This window comes from Sciurus vulgaris, assembly GCF_902686455.1.
Source record: "Sciurus vulgaris genome assembly, chromosome: 2".
Classification (NCBI taxonomy): domain Eukaryota; kingdom Metazoa; phylum Chordata; class Mammalia; order Rodentia; family Sciuridae; genus Sciurus; species Sciurus vulgaris.
In genome coordinates, this window is record NC_136462.1 from 155,806,358 (window position 1) to 155,825,866 (window position 19,509).

At 37.0% G+C, this 19,509-nt stretch overlaps 1 protein-coding gene across 2 annotated transcripts in view; it reads left to right on the plus strand.

Moving 5' to 3' along the window:
- Positions 1–19,509, plus strand: part of NAPB (NSF attachment protein beta) — a 42,644-nt gene that overhangs the window by 17,976 nt on the left and 5,159 nt on the right. Inside the window, exons 2-7 of one of the 2 annotated variants that reach the window (XM_079126450.1) lie at positions 2,956–3,035; positions 5,676–5,792; positions 7,567–7,613; positions 7,761–7,838; positions 13,685–13,740; positions 13,907–13,991. In XM_079126450.1, the coding sequence (XP_078982576.1) occupies positions 2,956–3,035; positions 5,676–5,792; positions 7,567–7,613; positions 7,761–7,838; positions 13,685–13,740; positions 13,907–13,991 (463 nt within the window). Of the gene's footprint in view, positions 1–2,955; positions 3,036–5,675; positions 5,793–7,566; positions 7,614–7,760; positions 7,839–13,684; positions 13,741–13,906; positions 13,992–19,509 lie in introns of those variants that run through there. The other variant, XM_079126451.1, reaches the window with a different exon arrangement.

Sequence of the window (19,509 nt, forward strand, 5' to 3'; positions counted from 1 at the left end):
TGGGCGAAATTCCCAGCCCCAGGGGGTTACAGGTCAGGGTGGAAAGCTAGAGAAAATCACATGTGGCCCCCTGCCTGCAATAGGTTGGGGAAGGGGCTTGAGGGTTTAGTGTCCCCCTAGGGTTGACTGGGGACTCCCATTGATTGAGGGGCAGTTGCAGGACGCCACTAAGGTTTATCTGCCAGCCTCTGTTTGCTTGTTCTTCAGCATGCTGCTCGCTGCCTCGGTTCTTCTGCTCCCTCCCACGTAGCCCCTTAAGTTCCTACCTAACAAGGGGGAATTATCCTTGTATTTCTGAATGCTGGGATCTGGTCTGTTTAAGGGTCACAAAAGTTCTCTCTTTTAGTGTAACTTGTGTTCTTCTTATCTGCTTTTTGGGGCTGCATTTTTCCTGCAGATAGCCGGAAGTTTGCTGAGCATGTAACACATATCCTGTCCACTTAAGCCAGGCAGGGCTCAGGTAAATTACTTTTCAGAGGTGAAAGCATGTGGAGTCAGCATGGTGGGACCATTTTACAAAATTACCTCCTAATGATTCTGCTATTTACCGGTGACGAGTTCTGCTTCCTCAAATGTTGAAGTATGAACATTAGAGAAGCATGCCAAGGCAAGCATATTAAGCTAATAATAAAGGTAATAATACAGACTTCTCCCAGGAGGGAGAAGGGGGGCCATAACTGATGTTCTAGAGTCTCAAGAAGTGAACGCACCCTACATCTTTTGTAGATTGGGGTCTTCTTTGTTCTGTTCTCCCCGCTTATCTCTCCTTCATGCCTACGTGTTTAGGACCAGGATTTGCTGGTGACATAGCAAAAAAGGTGAGCAGCAGATGGCAGGGGGGAAAGGCCAGATAGAGATTTAGGTATGGGCCCAGGGAACATTAATTAGCAATTCCCTGCCTGCAGCATTTTGGAAGGGGTAGTTAGGCAGGTAACCTTGGTGATCAAAAGGGTTCTGGAGACACTGACATTCCAGTCTCCCAGGGGCTGTCTCCAACTTCCAGATGCAGATGGCTTTCTTGGCCTCCATTTCCTTGATTTGACTGATTCCCTATTTCTACACTAACTGCCTGTCCTCAATTCTGGCTTCACTAATCTCATGTTCCCTCCGCTCCTGTCTGGTCTGTATCCCCTATCAAGTTGATAGGCATTTGGGTTGTTTCCATTTTATGACTATTGTGATGAATGTTATTGTGAACATTTGTATACAAGTTTTTGTGTGGACTTAGGTTTTCATTTCTCTTGCATTTGTGCCTAGGGGTAGAATTACTGGGTCATATGGTAACTCAGTGTTTAACCTTTTGAGTGACTGCCAAACGTTTTCCAAAATGACTCCACCATTTTATATTCCTGCCAGTAGTAAGTGATAGTTCTGTTTTTCCCCTACATCCTCCCTAAAACTTCCTGTCTCTTATTTGAGTCTAGCCATCCTCAAGGGAGCCAAGTGGTATTGCCCATGTGGTTTGCATTTCCCTGATGGCTAATGATACTGACTTATATGATGTTGTCTTTAGTAGTTACTAGCATATCTTTGGGAAAATGTCTAATCAGACCTTTGCTCGTTTAAAAATTGGGTGACTTTTAGTCTTTTTATTATTTAGTAAGGATTCTTTATAGATATATGTTCCTTATGAGATGAATGATGTACGAATATTCCCAAAGGTTTTTATATGCTCAACACATGGATCTAGTTTATAATAACCATCCTAATTGAGGAATTACTCTGGGTCAAACTCTGCAATGGCACCTATATGTGGATTATTTCTTTTGCTTCTCATAATAACCCAGAGTTATAGATAGTATCCTCAGTTTTCATGTGTAAAAACTGTGACACAGAAAAGTTAAAGAATTAGCACAGGTGCTTAGTAGTTATTGCCCTCAACCTGGTGAGTCACACCTGGTCCTCCCTGTGTATTCACCCTTGACTCTGCAGCAGGACTCCTACAGAGCTGCATACCTCAGCTTATTAAGTTCCTGGCACATGTGTTTGCATTCATTCATTTTCATTTTGTGTCCAGTCTCCAGGGTTCAGTCTTGACCTCTCCTGTCTTAGTCCTTAATGTCTACACTCCACTCTGAGTTTCTCATTATGTGTACTACACAGTTAGGATCTGCTGGGTCTTGATTTTCCTCTGGTTAATTTTTATTTATATAAAATATGAATATGGATAGACAAGATAGGTAACTGTCTTTCATAGAGGAAACTTAGCTTAGTAAAATCAAAGTTGAATTAGGAAGTTTTGGGGAAATTACAAAAGATTAATTTTGCTTTTATGTAAGAAGAAATTTCTGCACAGCTAAAGCTGTCCCTCAGTGAAATCAGCTACCTGGTGAAGAATTTTCCAGAACTGTATGTATTCAAGCAGCAGTGGAACACCCTGTGCTCAGGATATTGTAAAATGCCTTCTTGTACTGAGTGGGGGCTGTGCTGAGGCAACCTCTACATTAGAGAAGGGCTTGCCCCTGACAAATAATATAGTAAGCATGGCACTTTCTCATGTGCTCTGGCTTCAGGCTTTCTTTCTATTTTTAAGTCTGAATAAACATAGTGCTAAACTCTTGAGTAATAAGTTAAAAGTAAATCCTTCAGAATTCAATCTCCTTTGGAAAAATACTTCTAATTACTCAGATTGATATAAAACTTAAGTTTTTCTAAGTGGAAAGGACTTTGGTTAAAGTTATAGACTGGATTCAGTTTGATCTGCCATTGAGACTCAGTTCTGTGGTATCCATGCTATGTGCCCTTGGGCAGTGGCTTTACCTTTGTATGCCTCAGTTTTCTTGTCCAGAATATGGGTATAGTAAGAGTATTTCCTTTGAACAGCTACAAAGATTCTCCATTATTTGTGTGATGCATACTAAGTGCTAATTAAATGCTTGTTATTGAAGGAGGGAGGATGAGGGGTGTAGATGGTTGTTAGAATTAAATGTAACCTCATGTTTAAATTTTTCTTAGAGGAAACACAAGAATAGAAGAGGCTTGTGAAATGTATACCAGAGCTGCAAATATGTTCAAGATGGCTAAAAATTGGAGTGGTATGTACAAAGACTTTGCTTGTTTGCTTTTTAGACAGATACTTTAAAATCATTTTGTGGAAGGAAATGACTTTTTGTTTTCCCTAAAAAAGTGAGACTGCATGCCCTGGAGATAGGTATCAGTCCTGCAAGGACTGCTTATCTAAGTGAGCCAAGCTTGAAACCTGGCTTCAAGTCTATAAGCACAGGGACAGTGTCTGTCTTAGTTTCTATAAACCACCTAATACAGTAGGTTTGTAGTAATAACCAGAAAGAATTAAAATTGCATGGAATTAGGAAGAATAATCTTTGCTTTTTACTAATGCACTCAAATACATACAGTGCTATAAGGAATGAAAGTTGTAGTGAAACTCATTGAAAACAGGTAGAATAAAAAGAATTGCTTGGTTTTCTTTACCTAAACATTGATTGAGTATTTCTAACCATTCCCTACTAAGATAAGTGATTGTGAGCCCATCAAGAATTGCTGTGAGGGGAGTTGGGGATCTTCACATAACCCTCAGGGACTTTTTTTTTTAAGTAATGACTTTACTCAGTTAAATTACACATAACAGAATCAGCAGGATTTTTCCTTTCATTGGCCTGAGAGGAGATGGCCCTTTCTAACACTGGTTTGAGAAAAAACTTCATCACCCTTCCCCTGGAAAAAGAGACATTTCAGGGCCAAATAAGGTATTTCTGAGTGAAGATGGAGACAACCTTAGACCAGAGCAGGGAATGTGGGTCCCTAGCTATAGCTCACAGCTTCACTGTGATGGAAAGTGGTTCTCTTACCTTCTACAAGCTATTTGTTTCCTCGTTTGTATTTGAGTATACACTTTAAAATCATTTCAAAGGAGAAAAGTCTTTTGAGTTAGATGAATTTGAAAGGTCTCTACTGGTTCTGAAGTTCTTTTTAAGTTTAGTTTTATAGGTAGAGTTTAGGTAAAGGGAGATACCATGTTTTCAAAAATGCACTGAGGCCTGAATTATATTGCACTGGTAAAAATGCAGGAGGAAAAAGTATTATTCTAGCATCCCATCTTCTTTTCAAATCCTGTAATATAGTTAGAAAGTGATCTTATCTAAGAAGACCTGTTATTTTTTCTTGTGAACAGATAGTCTACCCTTTGAAAAACTGCGTCAGACCATTTATCATTTATATAAGATATAAATTATATATAAAATTATATATAATGATATCATTTATATAATGAATGGGGGCTTTTTGTGTAGCTCCTCCCCCAGTCTGTTGTCTGGTGTGGTGCACCCTGTATTGTCCACCTGACATTTCTGTGGATCTAATCTGCACTTTCCCATTTTGTAGTAATGACATGAGGTTCATCCACTTATATCATTCCAAATAAGAAACGACCTTCTTAACAGCAGCCTTCAGGGACTGTCTCCTTCATCTCTGACCTCATCCCCTGTTTACGCCTCTTGTGCTCCAAACTTCCACCTTGAAACCTTTGCTTGTGCTGTTCCCTGTGTCTGCACTTCTCTGCTAAATAGAATGTGACCAGTTCACTGCTTCCCTCAGGTCCTTCTTCAAATGTCATATTAGTGAGCTTTTCTCTGGCTACCCCTTTTAAAAGCAGCAATCTTCTCGTTCCTGGAAACACTTTTTTCTCCAATGCCCTATCATCTAGCAAAAATACATAAATTATGTGGTGTTTTAATCATTTTGTATTTATGTGTTTTATTGTGTGGTGGCTCTCATTAGAATGTGAACCTTGGAAGACAGGCTGTTTCGTGTGTGTGTGTGTGTGTGTGTGTGTGTGTTTATCTCTGCTATATCTCAGAGCCTGGATTTTTTACAACATAATAGCTGCTTGGTATGTTTGTTAAGTGAATTAGTAAATATTAGACTCTGAAGTTAACCCTATGTTGCTGTGGTAGTCATTATGACATTGGTTGCACTTTGTAATTTTGAAAGTTTTTTTTTATAATGATTAAGCTAATGCTTTTGATATGCATCTTTTGAGAGATCTTACTGACAGGTATTAGACTTAGTTTTACAGATGAGGAAATTGAACCTGAGAGATTGAATGACTTCCCAGAGGCTGTCAAGTTTAATATATGCTCCTTTAATGACACTTGAAGTCCTGGCAAGGCTGAACTGCCATTTGTTAGCATCAATTAAAATGAGTGCTCAGAGTAAAAATGTAAGCCAGCTGCTAGTTTGAGATGGTAGGAGCATGAAAATGTAAAATTAAAGCACTTACTTATTGTCTGGGGAAATAGAGGTTGCTCAAGAAAGCCTTAATGTTGTGGTATTATCTTCAGCAGAAAAAGATAGACCATGATTGATTCTGGACAGTTAACATGAATTGTTGAAAATGAAATGCTGGCAGGAAAGGGGAGAGCTAAATTGTAAAGAAATAAGAATATTTAAACATACCAAAGCATAGGTATGATCTAAGGATGGATTTGCCACAATAATAGAAATGACCAACACTGGCATAACCTGAGCCAGGCCCTTTCTCACATTTTGACTTGTTTCTGATTTTTTTTTTTAAGTAAATACTTGAAGTGCTTGACCATATTTGTGTGTGCCTCTGACTGGAATTCAGGGAAATGTAACTTCTCTAGCTCATTGTCTTGGCAGTTCTATGGGGAGGTGTTTCCCCCTGTGTTTAACTGTGACATCTTCTTCTCTAGCCGCAGGAAATGCATTTTGTCAGGCTGCTAAGCTTCATATGCAACTTCAGAGCAAACATGACTCTGCTACTAGCTTTGTGGACGCTGGGAATGCTTACAAGAAGGCAGACCCTCAAGGTGAGTCAGCCCATCTCTCTCTGTGCCTAACAAACTAGCCATTGTTGCCTTCAATATCAAAGTCAATGTGTCCTTTTCAGTCCCACTATAGGAAATTTTTGTATTTAGGAATAATGAGAGAAATTTCGATGATTAGAATTTTTTATTACTTAATCATTTGGGGGCTTTTATGAAGAGAGAATATTTTAAATTTATCTTGGCTATTTAGTTATCAACACCATTTTCTTGAACTCCATTTATGTATTTTGGAGAACTGTTTGGAAATTACTTTTTATTTTATCTAAGACTTCTTTTGTCTTGGTTTTATGAAATATGTTCCTTATCATACAGAGAAATTCTAATGTTCCTTTTCTCCTAATGCCCAGTGAGTTTTAAGATACAGTTGGTGGAAGACTGGATAAAAACATCTTTTAGTCACACAGCATTCATTTGTGATTTTTTTTTTCCAAAGTATTTTGAGCAAAGAATGAACTTGAATAAAGTGCTAAATTTTTATAAAGGTTATTTCCTGTACACTTAGCAATTAAAAGTATTCATAACTTATCTCCCACACATATGCATGGATAACCTTGAGTCTCCCTTTTTTTTTTAGCAGTCCATCTTGTTTAACAGAAAAATTTCAACTTTTATGAATGTGTCATAAAGAAATAAGATAACGTCAGGGGATTCTGTATAAAGGTTTATCACAGTTTAGTTCCAAAAGTGAAAAGCTGGGTATAGCCCACATAAACAGTATGGGTAGAGTGGTAGACTTGCAATGCATCAGTATTTAGAATATGATGCAGGCATTAAAATTCCTGAGTCAAAGAATCCTTGGTAACCTGGTGGTAAATGTTTATGTGTTAAAGACCCACATGAGACTAATGTTGCATGTCCTTAACTTTGGAAAAAAGTTCATGCACACAGAAGAGGATCCAAGAACACTGGAAAGAAAAGTTCATCAAATACCACTATATTTTTAAAGATGTAACAGTGAATTCATATTTTTTATATATTAAAGGAAATTAATTTTAATTTTTGTTATTTACCTAATTCATCAGTCAAGTTTTTCGACATTGCTGCCTCTTTTAAACCAATACAGTAAACAGAAAGATGCCAATCACATGCCAACAGTATAAATACCACCTTTTGGTGAAAGGGGATTTTTTTGGCCGTTTTAAAAATTGATATAATTTATTAGCATTATCATTTGTTAGATTTTTTTTTCCTTCCTTTTCTGGATATGTTATTATACCAAAAGTTAACATCTTTGTACAGTATACACAGTGTTTGACTTCACTTAAGAGTTGTCTGAACAGGCATTTCAAGATGTTTTTTGATTTAGAGGCCATGAAGAATAGAACCTATTGAAATGATCTTTCTTGTGAAGTGATACTGTCTTCCAAAATTAGTATATATCTGTACAATATTAATGAAGAATACATTTACACTTATGTGTTAGCAGATATAATTTGTCAGTTTGGTGACAATCCCCATGGTCTTGATTTCTTCATAATACCATATGTCATCTCACTTTAAGGTTGAGAGGAGCTATTAGCCAATATTACTCTTACCACATTTCCTTAAGTTATACTGTAGCTGCTGGGAACAAAGCCATACTGATGTATCTAGACCTGTGCATGATCGGTATTGCTTCTCACTAACTGACCTGCCCACGCTTCGCCCCAAATTGTACCTCACTAACGTTCTGATAACAGCCAAGAAGACAGGCTCACCTGAACCCTCTTTGACTGAATGGATTTTTCATTGTTTTTCTTAAATGCCCACGCTTCAGAGGCTATCAACTGCTTAAATGCAGCCATCGACATTTACACAGACATGGTAAGATATTACATTGCTTGAGCGGCTGTGGGGTGGAGTCCTTGAGATGGCTTAGAGTTGTATCTTTTTATTTTTTTCCTCTTCCCAAAATAATTGGCATTCGAATAGGTAAAATGGGTGTGTGACTCTGGTTTTTTTCCCCTCTAGGGAAGGTTTACAATTGCGGCCAAGCACCACATCACTATTGCTGAGATCTATGAAACTGAGCTTGTAGACATTGAAAAGGTAAGCAGTGGTCACAGCGCCTCATAACTTGATGTGAAGCAGGTGGACAGATGGATTCCAGGAGCCCTCCCCTCTCAGCTGACGAGTTTTTTACAGTGATCACAGAGGTCTTCCTGGGGACTTCATGGGTGTGACTGCTTTCCTGGAGTGTCTAACACATGAGAGCTGGTTAAGATTAATTGAACTCACCCATTATTTGCATACTCTAGTTCATGTCAGAACATTAGTATGGCCAAAAGAGTCTTCTGCTGTTCAGCTAAGGTGTCCGATGCCCACTCTGGGAAGGAAACTGAAGAGGTGAACTCTCCACTCACTCAGCATAGCTACTTTAATATCATCTGTGCAGCCCAAACCTTGCTCTGAACTGAGGATTCCTACCTGCACCTGCCTGCTGCTAGCTTTTCCACTTTTCCAGCATCATCTCAAAGCCAGTGGATCTGAGACTGGATTTTTATCTCAAGTGCCACCCTCCAACCCCCTTGCTTCCCTCCAATGGCAGGCTTTCTTGTCCTTTCTCTTACTCCACATCCAACCTGTGAGCCAATTCTGTGAGCACTGTCCTCAGTGCTTCTGAGTCTCAGTACTCTCACTGCATTGTTGTTCCTCAGCTTTACTTGATCACTACAGGAACCTCTTAACCAGTTTTCTAGCTTCTACTCCCTCCTTCCCCTCATCATGAGCCCTCATGCAACAGAATAACCAGAGTGATCTTTGTCAATAGTATATCAGATTCTATTTCTCTGTGGTGTACAATCTTTGGTTGAGGCTCTCATCATTCAGGAACATCTTCTATCTTGAATGTAGTCTGCACTGCCCCACTGAATTTCTCCTTCCACCCCACCCTATTGTCTTCATTCCCTTCTGGAACCTCCTTTATCTACTTTCCTCCCCTCGCATTCCCTGCTCTGGCCCCAGGATCTTTGCACGATGATTCCATCTATCTGTACAGCTCTACCTCAGATGTCCTGGTGGCTAACTTCTCACATTCTTCATGTCTAGTGATTAAAATCTCCATATCTTTCAGTTTTTGCTCATTTATCACCTTTTCCATGAGGATTATCTTGACCACTTATTTGAAATTACAACTCTAGCCCCTCAGGAATACTTAATCAGACTGTCCACATCTCAATTTTTTCTCGTTTTGCAGCACAAGTGTGGCTTGTATCATGCTTTATCATATGCTTGCTTATGCTTGTGTCTTTCCCTTTACTAGACTGAGTGCCTAAGTCAACAGAGAGCTTTGGCTCTGCTTTTCTGTTATATCCAAAGGGCCGAAAACTTTGGATATAGTAGGCTTTAAATAAATATTTGTTTATAAAAACTATACCCCAGTCTTTGACTTAGCAAATGTTTGGGGAAGTCTTTGAGTCAGTATAGAAGTTTTAGTGTTATGGTTCACGTTTACCTTTCAGACTTGATTCTGACCACCATCTTTTAATTAGTCTGTTCAAAACTTGATGCATAATATTTTTTAGCCTCCCCTACCCTGTAATTGCCATGCTTTCTTGAGGAATCACTCTGATCTTAATCAAATCAGAGCCACCATGTGCATTGGCATGTGAACCATCTTTGGAAGGTTATCTATGAATCCTGGAGGAAGGTGATGAAACCTGGACCTAAGCCCTCATTTGTTCCTCTGTGTGGGATTAATGATGAGTTAGAAAGGAGACATATCCAGTATGGCTGGGGTCTTTGTTTGGGCAGAGTATCTGGGATGGGCATAGTATCTTTATTGAGGTTGAGTGAGTCTCGCAGAGGACAAGTACTGTGCAGAGCATCTTCTCAGGTTAGCTTCCTGGTCCATACTCTAGTATGGCAGGACGTTGGCATTGTGCCATTTCTGCCACCAGGGCATGGTCTCAGACAGCCACTTCACCATGTGGTCTCATAAAGTTGGGGATGAATAAAATGAACCATGGCATACTCTTCCTCTTTTAAAAAATTAAAAAAAAAAAAAAAATGATTAGTGATAGCAGCTTCTGAAAACCCACACCAACTAATGTGTCCCTGCCATGCTGAGAATTGGCCAGTAGGTGGCACCTTCTTTCACTGATGTGTCCTATCCTATTAAAACCAATTTTAGAAGAATATTACTCACACACATCTAGCTTGTTATATTCCCTTATGTTTGAGCTTTATTGTTTAGAAATAAAGACAAATCATTGTCTTTTCCTTGATTGGATGTATAAGATTGTGATCAGTGGAGTGTGTGACATTGTGTAAAGTTTATTTTTGAAACATCATTACCCTAAGGTAACATATCTAATTTTTACAAATGAATTTATTCCCTTTTAATTCTCTCCAGTGTCCATTTCTGATTCATTCATAGAATTTAGCTGTTGGAGAGTGAAATTTGAAATTCATAAACTCAGTTATCTCGATAAAGTAAAACTCTGAACCACATAGTAAATAGGTCCTCTTTTAGGTGATCTTTTAAATGATCCAGAAGAGCTATAACTCATTTCTGTTTTCAGCTTCTGACCATACAGCAGGTTCATGATAGGTCCTGTCTGACAGTATTTGTTCTGAAAGAACTGATCCTGTTATAAGTCTCCTTAAGGCTCTTTCACCTACACAGTGGACTCTTAAGCTTGAAATTGTCAGATACAGCTGATTTCTAGTATGTAAGGATCTACTTGTCCTGATAAATTTCACTACATGTTTAAAGTTCCACACTAAATGTGAATATCCAAAGATTATATGCAGCTACTGTTTTTTCTAAAAGTTTTCTGTGAAAGCAATGTATATGCATGCTTTCCTTTCAAGTCCAATCTCTGTCAAAACTATGGATTTGATAATTGGTTTAATTAGCATTATTAAAGGAAATGTCTTCTTTTACTAATATATGTAGTTGTAGTTTACAGTTCTAATATTTTGCTGTGCCAGCCAGTCTCATTACTTAATAAATATTAAGTTAAACCAAATTACCAACATTTGTATGTTTCCCCCTGGAATTGCCCCCTGCTACCACCATCACCACCAGGCAGCTGTTCCATATGGCTCAACTCAACCCTATTCATTGATTTCTGTTAGAACTAGGAAGATAAACAGTTCTCTCTTCTATCCCAGGAAAAGGTTATATCTTTCTTTGTAGAAAGATTTGGTTATGTTTTTCATGCCTTACCCCATTTATTACAATGGTAAATGGTGCTAAACACTTCAGAGAATGAAGACAATTAAAAAGATTTTGGGTGGGGGGAGTGTTGAGGGATCAAAACCAGGACTTTTGTACATACTAATTAAGCACACCCTCTTACCATTGAGCTTCACCTCCAGTACCATTAGTTTTTACTAATCATAAGTTCATTGAAAAACTTGTTCTGGTATTTCAAATTCATCAAAATATTAGCAGTAGTTTAATAGGGGCCTTTATTTGTGTTGTCATTTGCACTTATTCCCTTAGCATCTATTCATTGAACACCTACCATGTGCTAGGCATTTTACTAGGCTCAGGGATATAATAGTGAGCAATAGTGCTCATACCTGCTCTCAGAGGTTACATTGCAGTGGAAGAAGATGTATATTCAACCAGGTAATTCCATATGTGTGTACATGACAACTTTGAGAAGTGTTCCAAAGGATTATATTCTTCCAGACACTTCTCTATGACTGTACACTTGGAAAAAGAGGACCATGGTATATCTATTCTCTGATAACTGAAGCTTTTTTTTTTCATTTTTTTTTATTGGTGCCTTGGTACATAACAGTGGGATTTGTTACTGCATATTCATACATGCATACAATATAACAATATAGTTTGACCAATATCACTCTCCAGGTAACTGTTTTAAAATTTAGTGTTTTATGAAGAACTTTCCATCTTAATACTTTCTACTCCTTACTGTCGATCATAGGCCAATAGCCCAGCATATTTAACCACTTATGTTATATCCAGTTTTTCTTCTATAATAAATCAAACTGAGAAAATATGTTTGGGAGCATATTAATTAGGATACTAATAACTGAACAGTAGACTCAAACATAATTATTCAAAACTATTCAAGGTGAATGAATGCTCTACAGTCCAGAGGCTAGGGTAGTGCTGACCCTGCCACATCCCTCCTGTGACTTAAGAGGTGCTCTGCTCTGGTGGTCATAGCCACTGCTGCCTGCAGAAAGGCAGAGACCTGTGGACTTTATGGACCAGTTCTATTTGCTTTTTGTCAGTACCCTTTTCCAGGTAACAAAGACCAAAGTGGCATTCTAACATAATTCCCTAGCCTGTTGTTTTATTTGTTTTCTTATTCCTGTACCTGGCTCTTAACCAATAAAGAGCTGCCTTGAAACCATTGAAATAATGAATGGACTTCTGATTTAATCTGATTTTTGCTTGCTGCTTGCTTCCTGTTTGGGCTTATTGGGAAACCTTTGTCACTTCAAACAGGGGTCTGCAAACCCACCAGTTGTGGTTCTATATGTGCACAAGTTAAGAGGAAGAATGGTTTTTATGTTTTTTTAATCATTGAGATAAAATCATTTGTGACACATAAAAATAATGTGAAATAGAAATTTCATTGTCCATGAATAAAGATTCTTCAGAACACAGCCACACATCTTCATTTATATGTTGTTCTTTGTCATGCTGCCACAAGAGACCTGAGTTGTTGCAGCAGAGATTGATTGGCTCACAAAACCCAAAATATTTGTTATCTGACCTGTTACAAAAAAAGGTTGCTAGGTTCCTGATTTAAAGCCTTGTGCACACATACCTCTTGCCATTTGAGATGTAGAAGCCATTGCTTTTTCCAATCTTAGGAGGGTCTTATCTCTGATGCCTTTCATAACTACCCATAGACTGGCTAATTTTTCCCATGATTTATACATCATAAAATCTTGCTGAAAAGAGCAACACACATCATAATGTGGCTCTTCCCAGATACTTAGACTTTTAGGCTCTGGTAGACATCTGTTCTACCTTCTAAATTGTCCTGTTGCTTAATTTCACTTAATCATCTGCCACAGTATGACAAGGGCTTTTAGCTTTCTGGCTTGTGATCGCTTTCCTTTCCACTTGACAGTTAATTGAATCACATTTTAGTTTGAAGGCATACTGTTGTTTAGGATGACATTTATGTGACTAAGGAGACTGAAGCACAAGGATCATAGATTCTTCACATCTTAGCGAGACCTTATCTGAAAATTATAAAAATAAATAAAAGGTGCTGGAGATGTGGCTCAGTGGTAGAGTATCCCTGGGTTCAATCCAAGGTATCCCCCCCCCCTCCCCCCGAAAAAAAAAAAAAAAAGAAAAGACTCTTTATGGTATTAATCTGTGCTATAATAATAGTTGTAGATTTTAAGTGTAATGGAATTTCATATCTTCCCAAAATATAAGTCCAGTGTAGCTGTTGTGAGTTTGACAGTGATGGATAAATTAGGGATGGGATATATTTTGCCCTTTGAGACTATTTAGGAAGCAGAGTTCTGCCATCTTCAGTATCATTCTAGACTTGGATCATTGCTGTTCTAGCTTATAGGAAGTGGAAAAGAACTGGAGGAGGATGCAGACAAAGTAAAATAAATAGCCTGAGCTTGAAAATGGCCCACAGCATGTCTGTTTGCATTTTATTGGAAAGAAATAGTCTTGTGGCCAACCCTAACTGCAGTGGAGGCTGGAAAAGTGGGGTAACTGGGCATTTGCTATGCGGGAAGGGAAGATTTTAATGGATAGAAAGCATTCTTCAACCAGGAGCCCTGCAGAGGTGTGTATTTCCTAAATAAAGTTGGCTGAGTTGTGAAAAAATCTGAAATAGACAGATTTATAGGAAAAATAACTGCAGGTGTAGTTTTAAAATGCAATTCTCTGAGTTAATTTACAAACATGAGTAAACTGTATGTATTTTCAGGCTATTGCACATTATGAACAATCTGCAGATTATTACAAAGGAGAAGAATCTAACAGGCAAGTTTTTAAAAATATTATATGGATTTTATTATGTGTGAAAAAAAGAAATCATCTTTATACTATGTGACTGTCTTTGTACCAAATGCAAACATACCATTGTTGAAACACACACACCTTTTATTTTTCCTTTGGATTCTTACTCTGCTCTGGTTCTTGATTTCAGCTCAGCCAACAAGTGTCTGCTGAAGGTGGCAGCATATGCTGCACAACTGGAGCAGTATCAGAAAGCCATTGAGATCTATGAGCAGGTGAGGATACTTTTGTTTCCTCAGTGTAAGCCAGTCAGTATCATTGTTTCAATTAAACTTTATATTTAATTTTTATTTTTACTGAGATCATTCACACATGTAAATAAGTACAATTCATTAGTTTTTAGTATATTCACAAAGTTGTATCACTATTACATACTGCTTAAATTCTAGAACCCCAAAAACAGCCCAGTACCCTGTTCTACTCTCTTCCCAGTTCCTGGTATATGTCATCTATTTGTTTGTATGGATTTGCCCTTTAATATGTGTGGAATCCACAACATGTTCTTTAGTGACTGACTTCCTGACATATTGTTTTCAAGGTTCACCCATGCTGTAACCTGTATTAGTACTTCGTTGTTATGACACTGAGTGATACTTGATAGTTTGTGTACTCATCAGTTGATAAACATTTGGGGTGTGTCCATGTTTCCACTTTAGGGCTGTTAAGAAAAATGCTGCCATGGGGCTAGGGATGTGGCTCAGTGGTAGAGCACTTGCCTGGCATGGGCTAGGCCCACAGTACCACAAAAAAAGAAAAGAAGAATGTTACTATGAAAATTTATAGTTTTTCTCGAGGTATGTTTTTAGTTCTGTTGGTTATATACATAGGGATGGAATTGCAATTGCTGGGCCATATGGTAAGCCCATGTTTAGCTTTTAAGGGAGCTCAAGCAGTAGCTGTACCATTTTACATCACCACAGTCATACATGAGGATTCCAGTTTCTGTGCCACTAATGCTTGTTTTTTTAATAGCTTCCCTTAATGAGTGTGACTGTGTTGTCTGCTTATGGTTCTGATTTGCATTTCCCTAATGATTAACAATGTTGAACTTCTTCTCTGCATGCTTATTGGACATTGTTATATCTGTAGAAATACCTAGTCTAGTCCTTTGCCTCTATTTAGTTGGGTTGTCTTTTTTGAGTTCCATATATTCTAGGTATTAACTCCTATTAGATACATAATTCACAAATATTTTCTCATTACATAGGTTGATTTTCACTCTTTGGATAAGTCCTTTCCCATTTTCTAATTGGATTGTTATGGTGGTGAGCTTTAGGAGTTCTTTATATATTCTGGATATTAACACTTTATCAGATACATGATTTGCGTATGTTTTCTCCCATTCTGTGGGTTTCATTTTTACTCAATTAATGGTGCACAAATATTTTTAGTATTCTTAAAGTCTAATATGTCTGTTTTTTTCTTTTGCTGTCTGTGATTTTGGTATCATATCCAAGAGATCATTGTCAAATCAAATGGTATGAAGCTTTGTCCTATGGTTTGTTCTAAGAGTTTTATAGTTTCAGCACTTTTGGTTTAGGTTTTGATCCATTCTGAGTTTACTTATATGCATATTAGGTAAGTGTCCCACTTCATTCCTTTGCATGTAGAATTCTAGCTCACCAGCACCATTTGTTGAATAAACTTTTTGCCATTGAATACAGCCCTCATCTTTATTATTTGACCAGTCTATGAGAGTTTATTTCTGGGCTCTGTTTATTTCATTGTTCTGTTTATCTTTATGCAAATATCAGCTCATTTTGATAACTGTATCTTTACAGGAAGTTTTGAAATCAGGAACTGTTAGTCTTATAATTTTTTTCTTTCTCAAGATTGTTATGGGTAGTGTACACATGCATATGCATGGAGGAAAAAGAAGGGAGAGAGAGAAGAGATAATCTTAAGGAATTGATTGACGTGATGATGGAAGCTAATAAGTCTGAGATGTAGTCAGCAGGCTGAAGGCCCAAGAAAGCAGATAGAAATTCCAGTCCAAATCTGATTCCAAATGCATAATACTGGTGTCTCTGCTCTAGGACAGTCAGGCACTGAAAATGAATTATCCTTTACTCATTAGCTTTTATTCCATTCAGTAAGGATAATCTCTCTTACTCATTGTACTGATTCAAATGTTAATCCTATTTAAAACCTTCACTGATATATCAGAATAAATTTAATCAATATCTGGGTACCTGATAGTGTACTCAAGTTAATATATAAAATCAACCCTCACAGAGTATTGTCATTTTAACTGTTAAATCTTAAGAGTGTATCCATACAGAATGTCTTTCCATTTATTTAGATTTAAAGATATACATTAAATTTAAATTAAAATTCATTCAGAAATGTTTTGTAGTTTTCAGTGTATAAGTTTTGCACTTCTTTAGTTAAATATATTCCTGATTTTTTTTTGATGCTGTTGCAAAAGAATGACATTCTTAATTTCCTAACATAATTGATTTTTGCTTATCAGTTTTGGTTTCTGCAACCTTGCTGAACTTGTCAATTGGCACCAATAGATGTTTCTGTGGCTCTCTTAAGATTTTCTACATATAAGATCATGTCATCTGTGGATGTTTTACTTTTTCTCCCTGGTCTGAATGTCTTTTATTTCATTTTCAACTGTCTTGGCTGGAATCTCCAATGCAATATTTAATAGAAGTGACTAGGGCAGACATTCTTGTCTTATTCCTCATCTTAGAGGAGAAGTTTTTAGTCTTTCAGAATTAGATATGATGTTAGCTGTGGGTTTTTAAAAATTGCTTTTTATCAATTTGAGGAAGTTCCCTCATGTTCCTAGTTTGTTCAGCTTTTTTCCCCCTTCATCAGAAGGTATTGTATTTTTTAAATGCTTTTATGCATCTATTGAAACAAGCATACAGCTTTTGTCCTTCATTTTATTAATAAAATATGTTATAGTAAGTTTTGTCTGTTGACCCAAACTTACATTCCTAGGACAAATCCTCCTTAGCAAAGTTTCAGTGTCCCCAAGAATACCCTCAAATTAAGTAATTTGCTAGAGGGCCCCAGAATTTTCTAAATAATAATTTATTATCATCACAGTTATGGTTTATCACAGCAGAAGAATACAGGTTAAAATCAGCCAAAGGAGAATCTTATGGGGTGGTCCCAGAGAGCTCCACATATAGAAGTTCCAGTTGTCTTCTCCCAGTGGAGTTGTATAGACAGCCCTTACTTCTCCTAACAGTGATGTGTGAAAATATGTATAAGTTACTAAACCAAGGAAGTTTACCTGAACTTGGTGTCCTGAGTTTTTACCAAGACTCTGTCACATAAATGTGGTTGATCACACTGATGACTGACCTTATTATCCACCCTTTCATAGGTTGGTCTGAACCATATTACCTCAATCTCCCAAGTAAACAGTGATACTGTTTTTAGGCAAGACATTCCAAGAGCTTATAGGTAATTCCAAGAGCTCACAGGAGCCACAGGCAAAGGACAGTCCTCTCTTTGGACAGCATTAGTTCTTTACTGTATAGCCATGGCATGTAATAATTTTTCTAATTTGCCAGAATTGGTTTCTTAATATTTTGTTGAGGATTTTGTGAGGATATTCATAAGGGAAATTGATCTTTAGTTTTTCTTTATTTGTGATGTCTTTGGTTTTGGAATCAAGGGAATTCTGATGTCGGAGTAAGTTAGTGTTTACTGGTTTTTTTTTTTTTTTTTTGAGTTTGTAAAGGATTGATATTTATTATTTAAATATTTGGTAGATTCAGGGATTTTTCTGTTGTTTTGTTCTTGTGTATTGATTTCTGTCTTCATTATTTTCTAATGTTTTCTTTGGTTTTATCTTGCTCTTTTTACTTGTTTTTTTTTTTTTTTTTTTTTTCCCTGAGCATTTCAGGTGGAAGTGTAGTTTCTCCTCTTTGTTGTATGCATTTTAGTGATTTCAGTTACCTTTTCAGCACTGCTTTGAATGTGTCTCATGATTGATTCATTATTGTCTTTTTACTCTAACTCATTTCTTTTTTTCTTTCTTTTTTTTTGGTTGATTTCCTTTCATTGACTCATGGATCACCTAAAAAGTGTTTTATTTAATTTCCAAATGTTTGGAGATCTTCTTGAAGTCTTTTCTCTTGTTGATTTGTAGTTTGATTCCATGTGGCTGGAGAAAACATTTTGTGTGATTTCTCTTTTTATGTATTGAGGGTTGTTTCTGGGCCCAGAGTGTGGTCTGTCTTGGCAATGTGTTTGTGGTATGCTATTACTGGGGGCAATCTATTCTTGCTGTTGGTCAGATTCTGTTGACTGTTGGCATCATTGAACCCTGGATACATGCAGACTTTCTGTTCTGTTCTGTCCCTGACCTGATGGGTTCTTGTGTTCTCTATCAGAAGAATCAGGCAAAGGCAGTGTAACAAGAACAAGCCTCCTTTTTGGAGGCTTCTGCTGCAACCAAAAGGGAAACCACACTGACCAGATTATTAGGGTGGTTCAAGCAAACAACAAAGGTGTGCAGCTTTTAAGAGTCCTCTATATTATTTGCAGACAAGACTGAATGTTTTTCTTTTTCCCTGGGTTTGATGTTAAAGTCTAAATACCTAAACTGACTTTTTAGCCTCTATTCTTCAGGTAAATTATCTTAATTCATAGCCTTGGAGACTGTTTCACTTCATTTAATTTCTGAGTTACTAGTGTGTCTGTTAACCATATAAGGCTGAGAGCTAGTTTGATTCTCTCATTTCCTGAGAGGTTTTAACAACTTAATCCTAAGGGTTTGGTTTTCACAGGGGTCCCTCACTGTATAGTTCTACCCATTATTGAGAGTTGGGTGTGAATCATTGTGAATTTATCTCTAATTCTGTCAGTCTTTGTTTCACATATTTTGCAGCTGTGGATTGCTGTTCTTTGTAAATTGACCCTTTTATTGTTTTATGATGTCTTTCTATCTTTGGTAATTTTCTTTTTTGTAAAATGTACTTTATCCAACTTCTAGCCTCATCTGTTTTCTTTGAATTATGCTTATGTATCTTTTTCCACCCTTTTTTCAACCCATGTCATTATAATTAAAGTAAATTTCTTGAGTTTCTTTAGTTGGGTCACTTTTTAAAATCTGTAATTTCTCTCTTTAAGTTTGTATATCTAGTTTATGCACACTTAATATAATTTGTTTTATCAGGGCTTAATTCTGCCATTTCATGTTTTGCTTTCTATTTGTGCTAGGGGTTTTTGTTTGTTCATTCTGTTCTCTTTTTTCCTGCCTTCTTGTGGGTTACTTGACTTTTCTATAGTGTTTTTTAATATATTTCTTGCAAAAGCTTTTTTAGTGGTTGCTGTATTATGTTGTAGTTACATAAATTATCACAGATTAATTTTAACAATTTCAGTGAAATACAAAAATCTTACCTCACTTTATGTTCGTCTGCTCTCCCCCTTCAGTATATGGCTCAAGTATTTCCTGTACATACATTTAGAATCACATCTTTCAGTATACAAATTTTTGCTTCAACTATAATTTAGAAAACTCAAGAAGGAAAACCTATTATATTTACTTACATTTTTGTTTCTTGTTTTTTTTTCTTCCTTCCCCTTGTTCCAAGATTTCTTCTTTCATTGTTTCCTTTGTATTTCGAAAACAGCCCTTTAGCTTTGTTTCAGGGTACATCAGCTAGCAACAAATTATCTTGATTTTTCTTCTCCTGGGAGTATCTTGATTTTCTTCCTTCAATTTTGAAATGTATTTTTTCTAAGTGTACAATTCTGGGT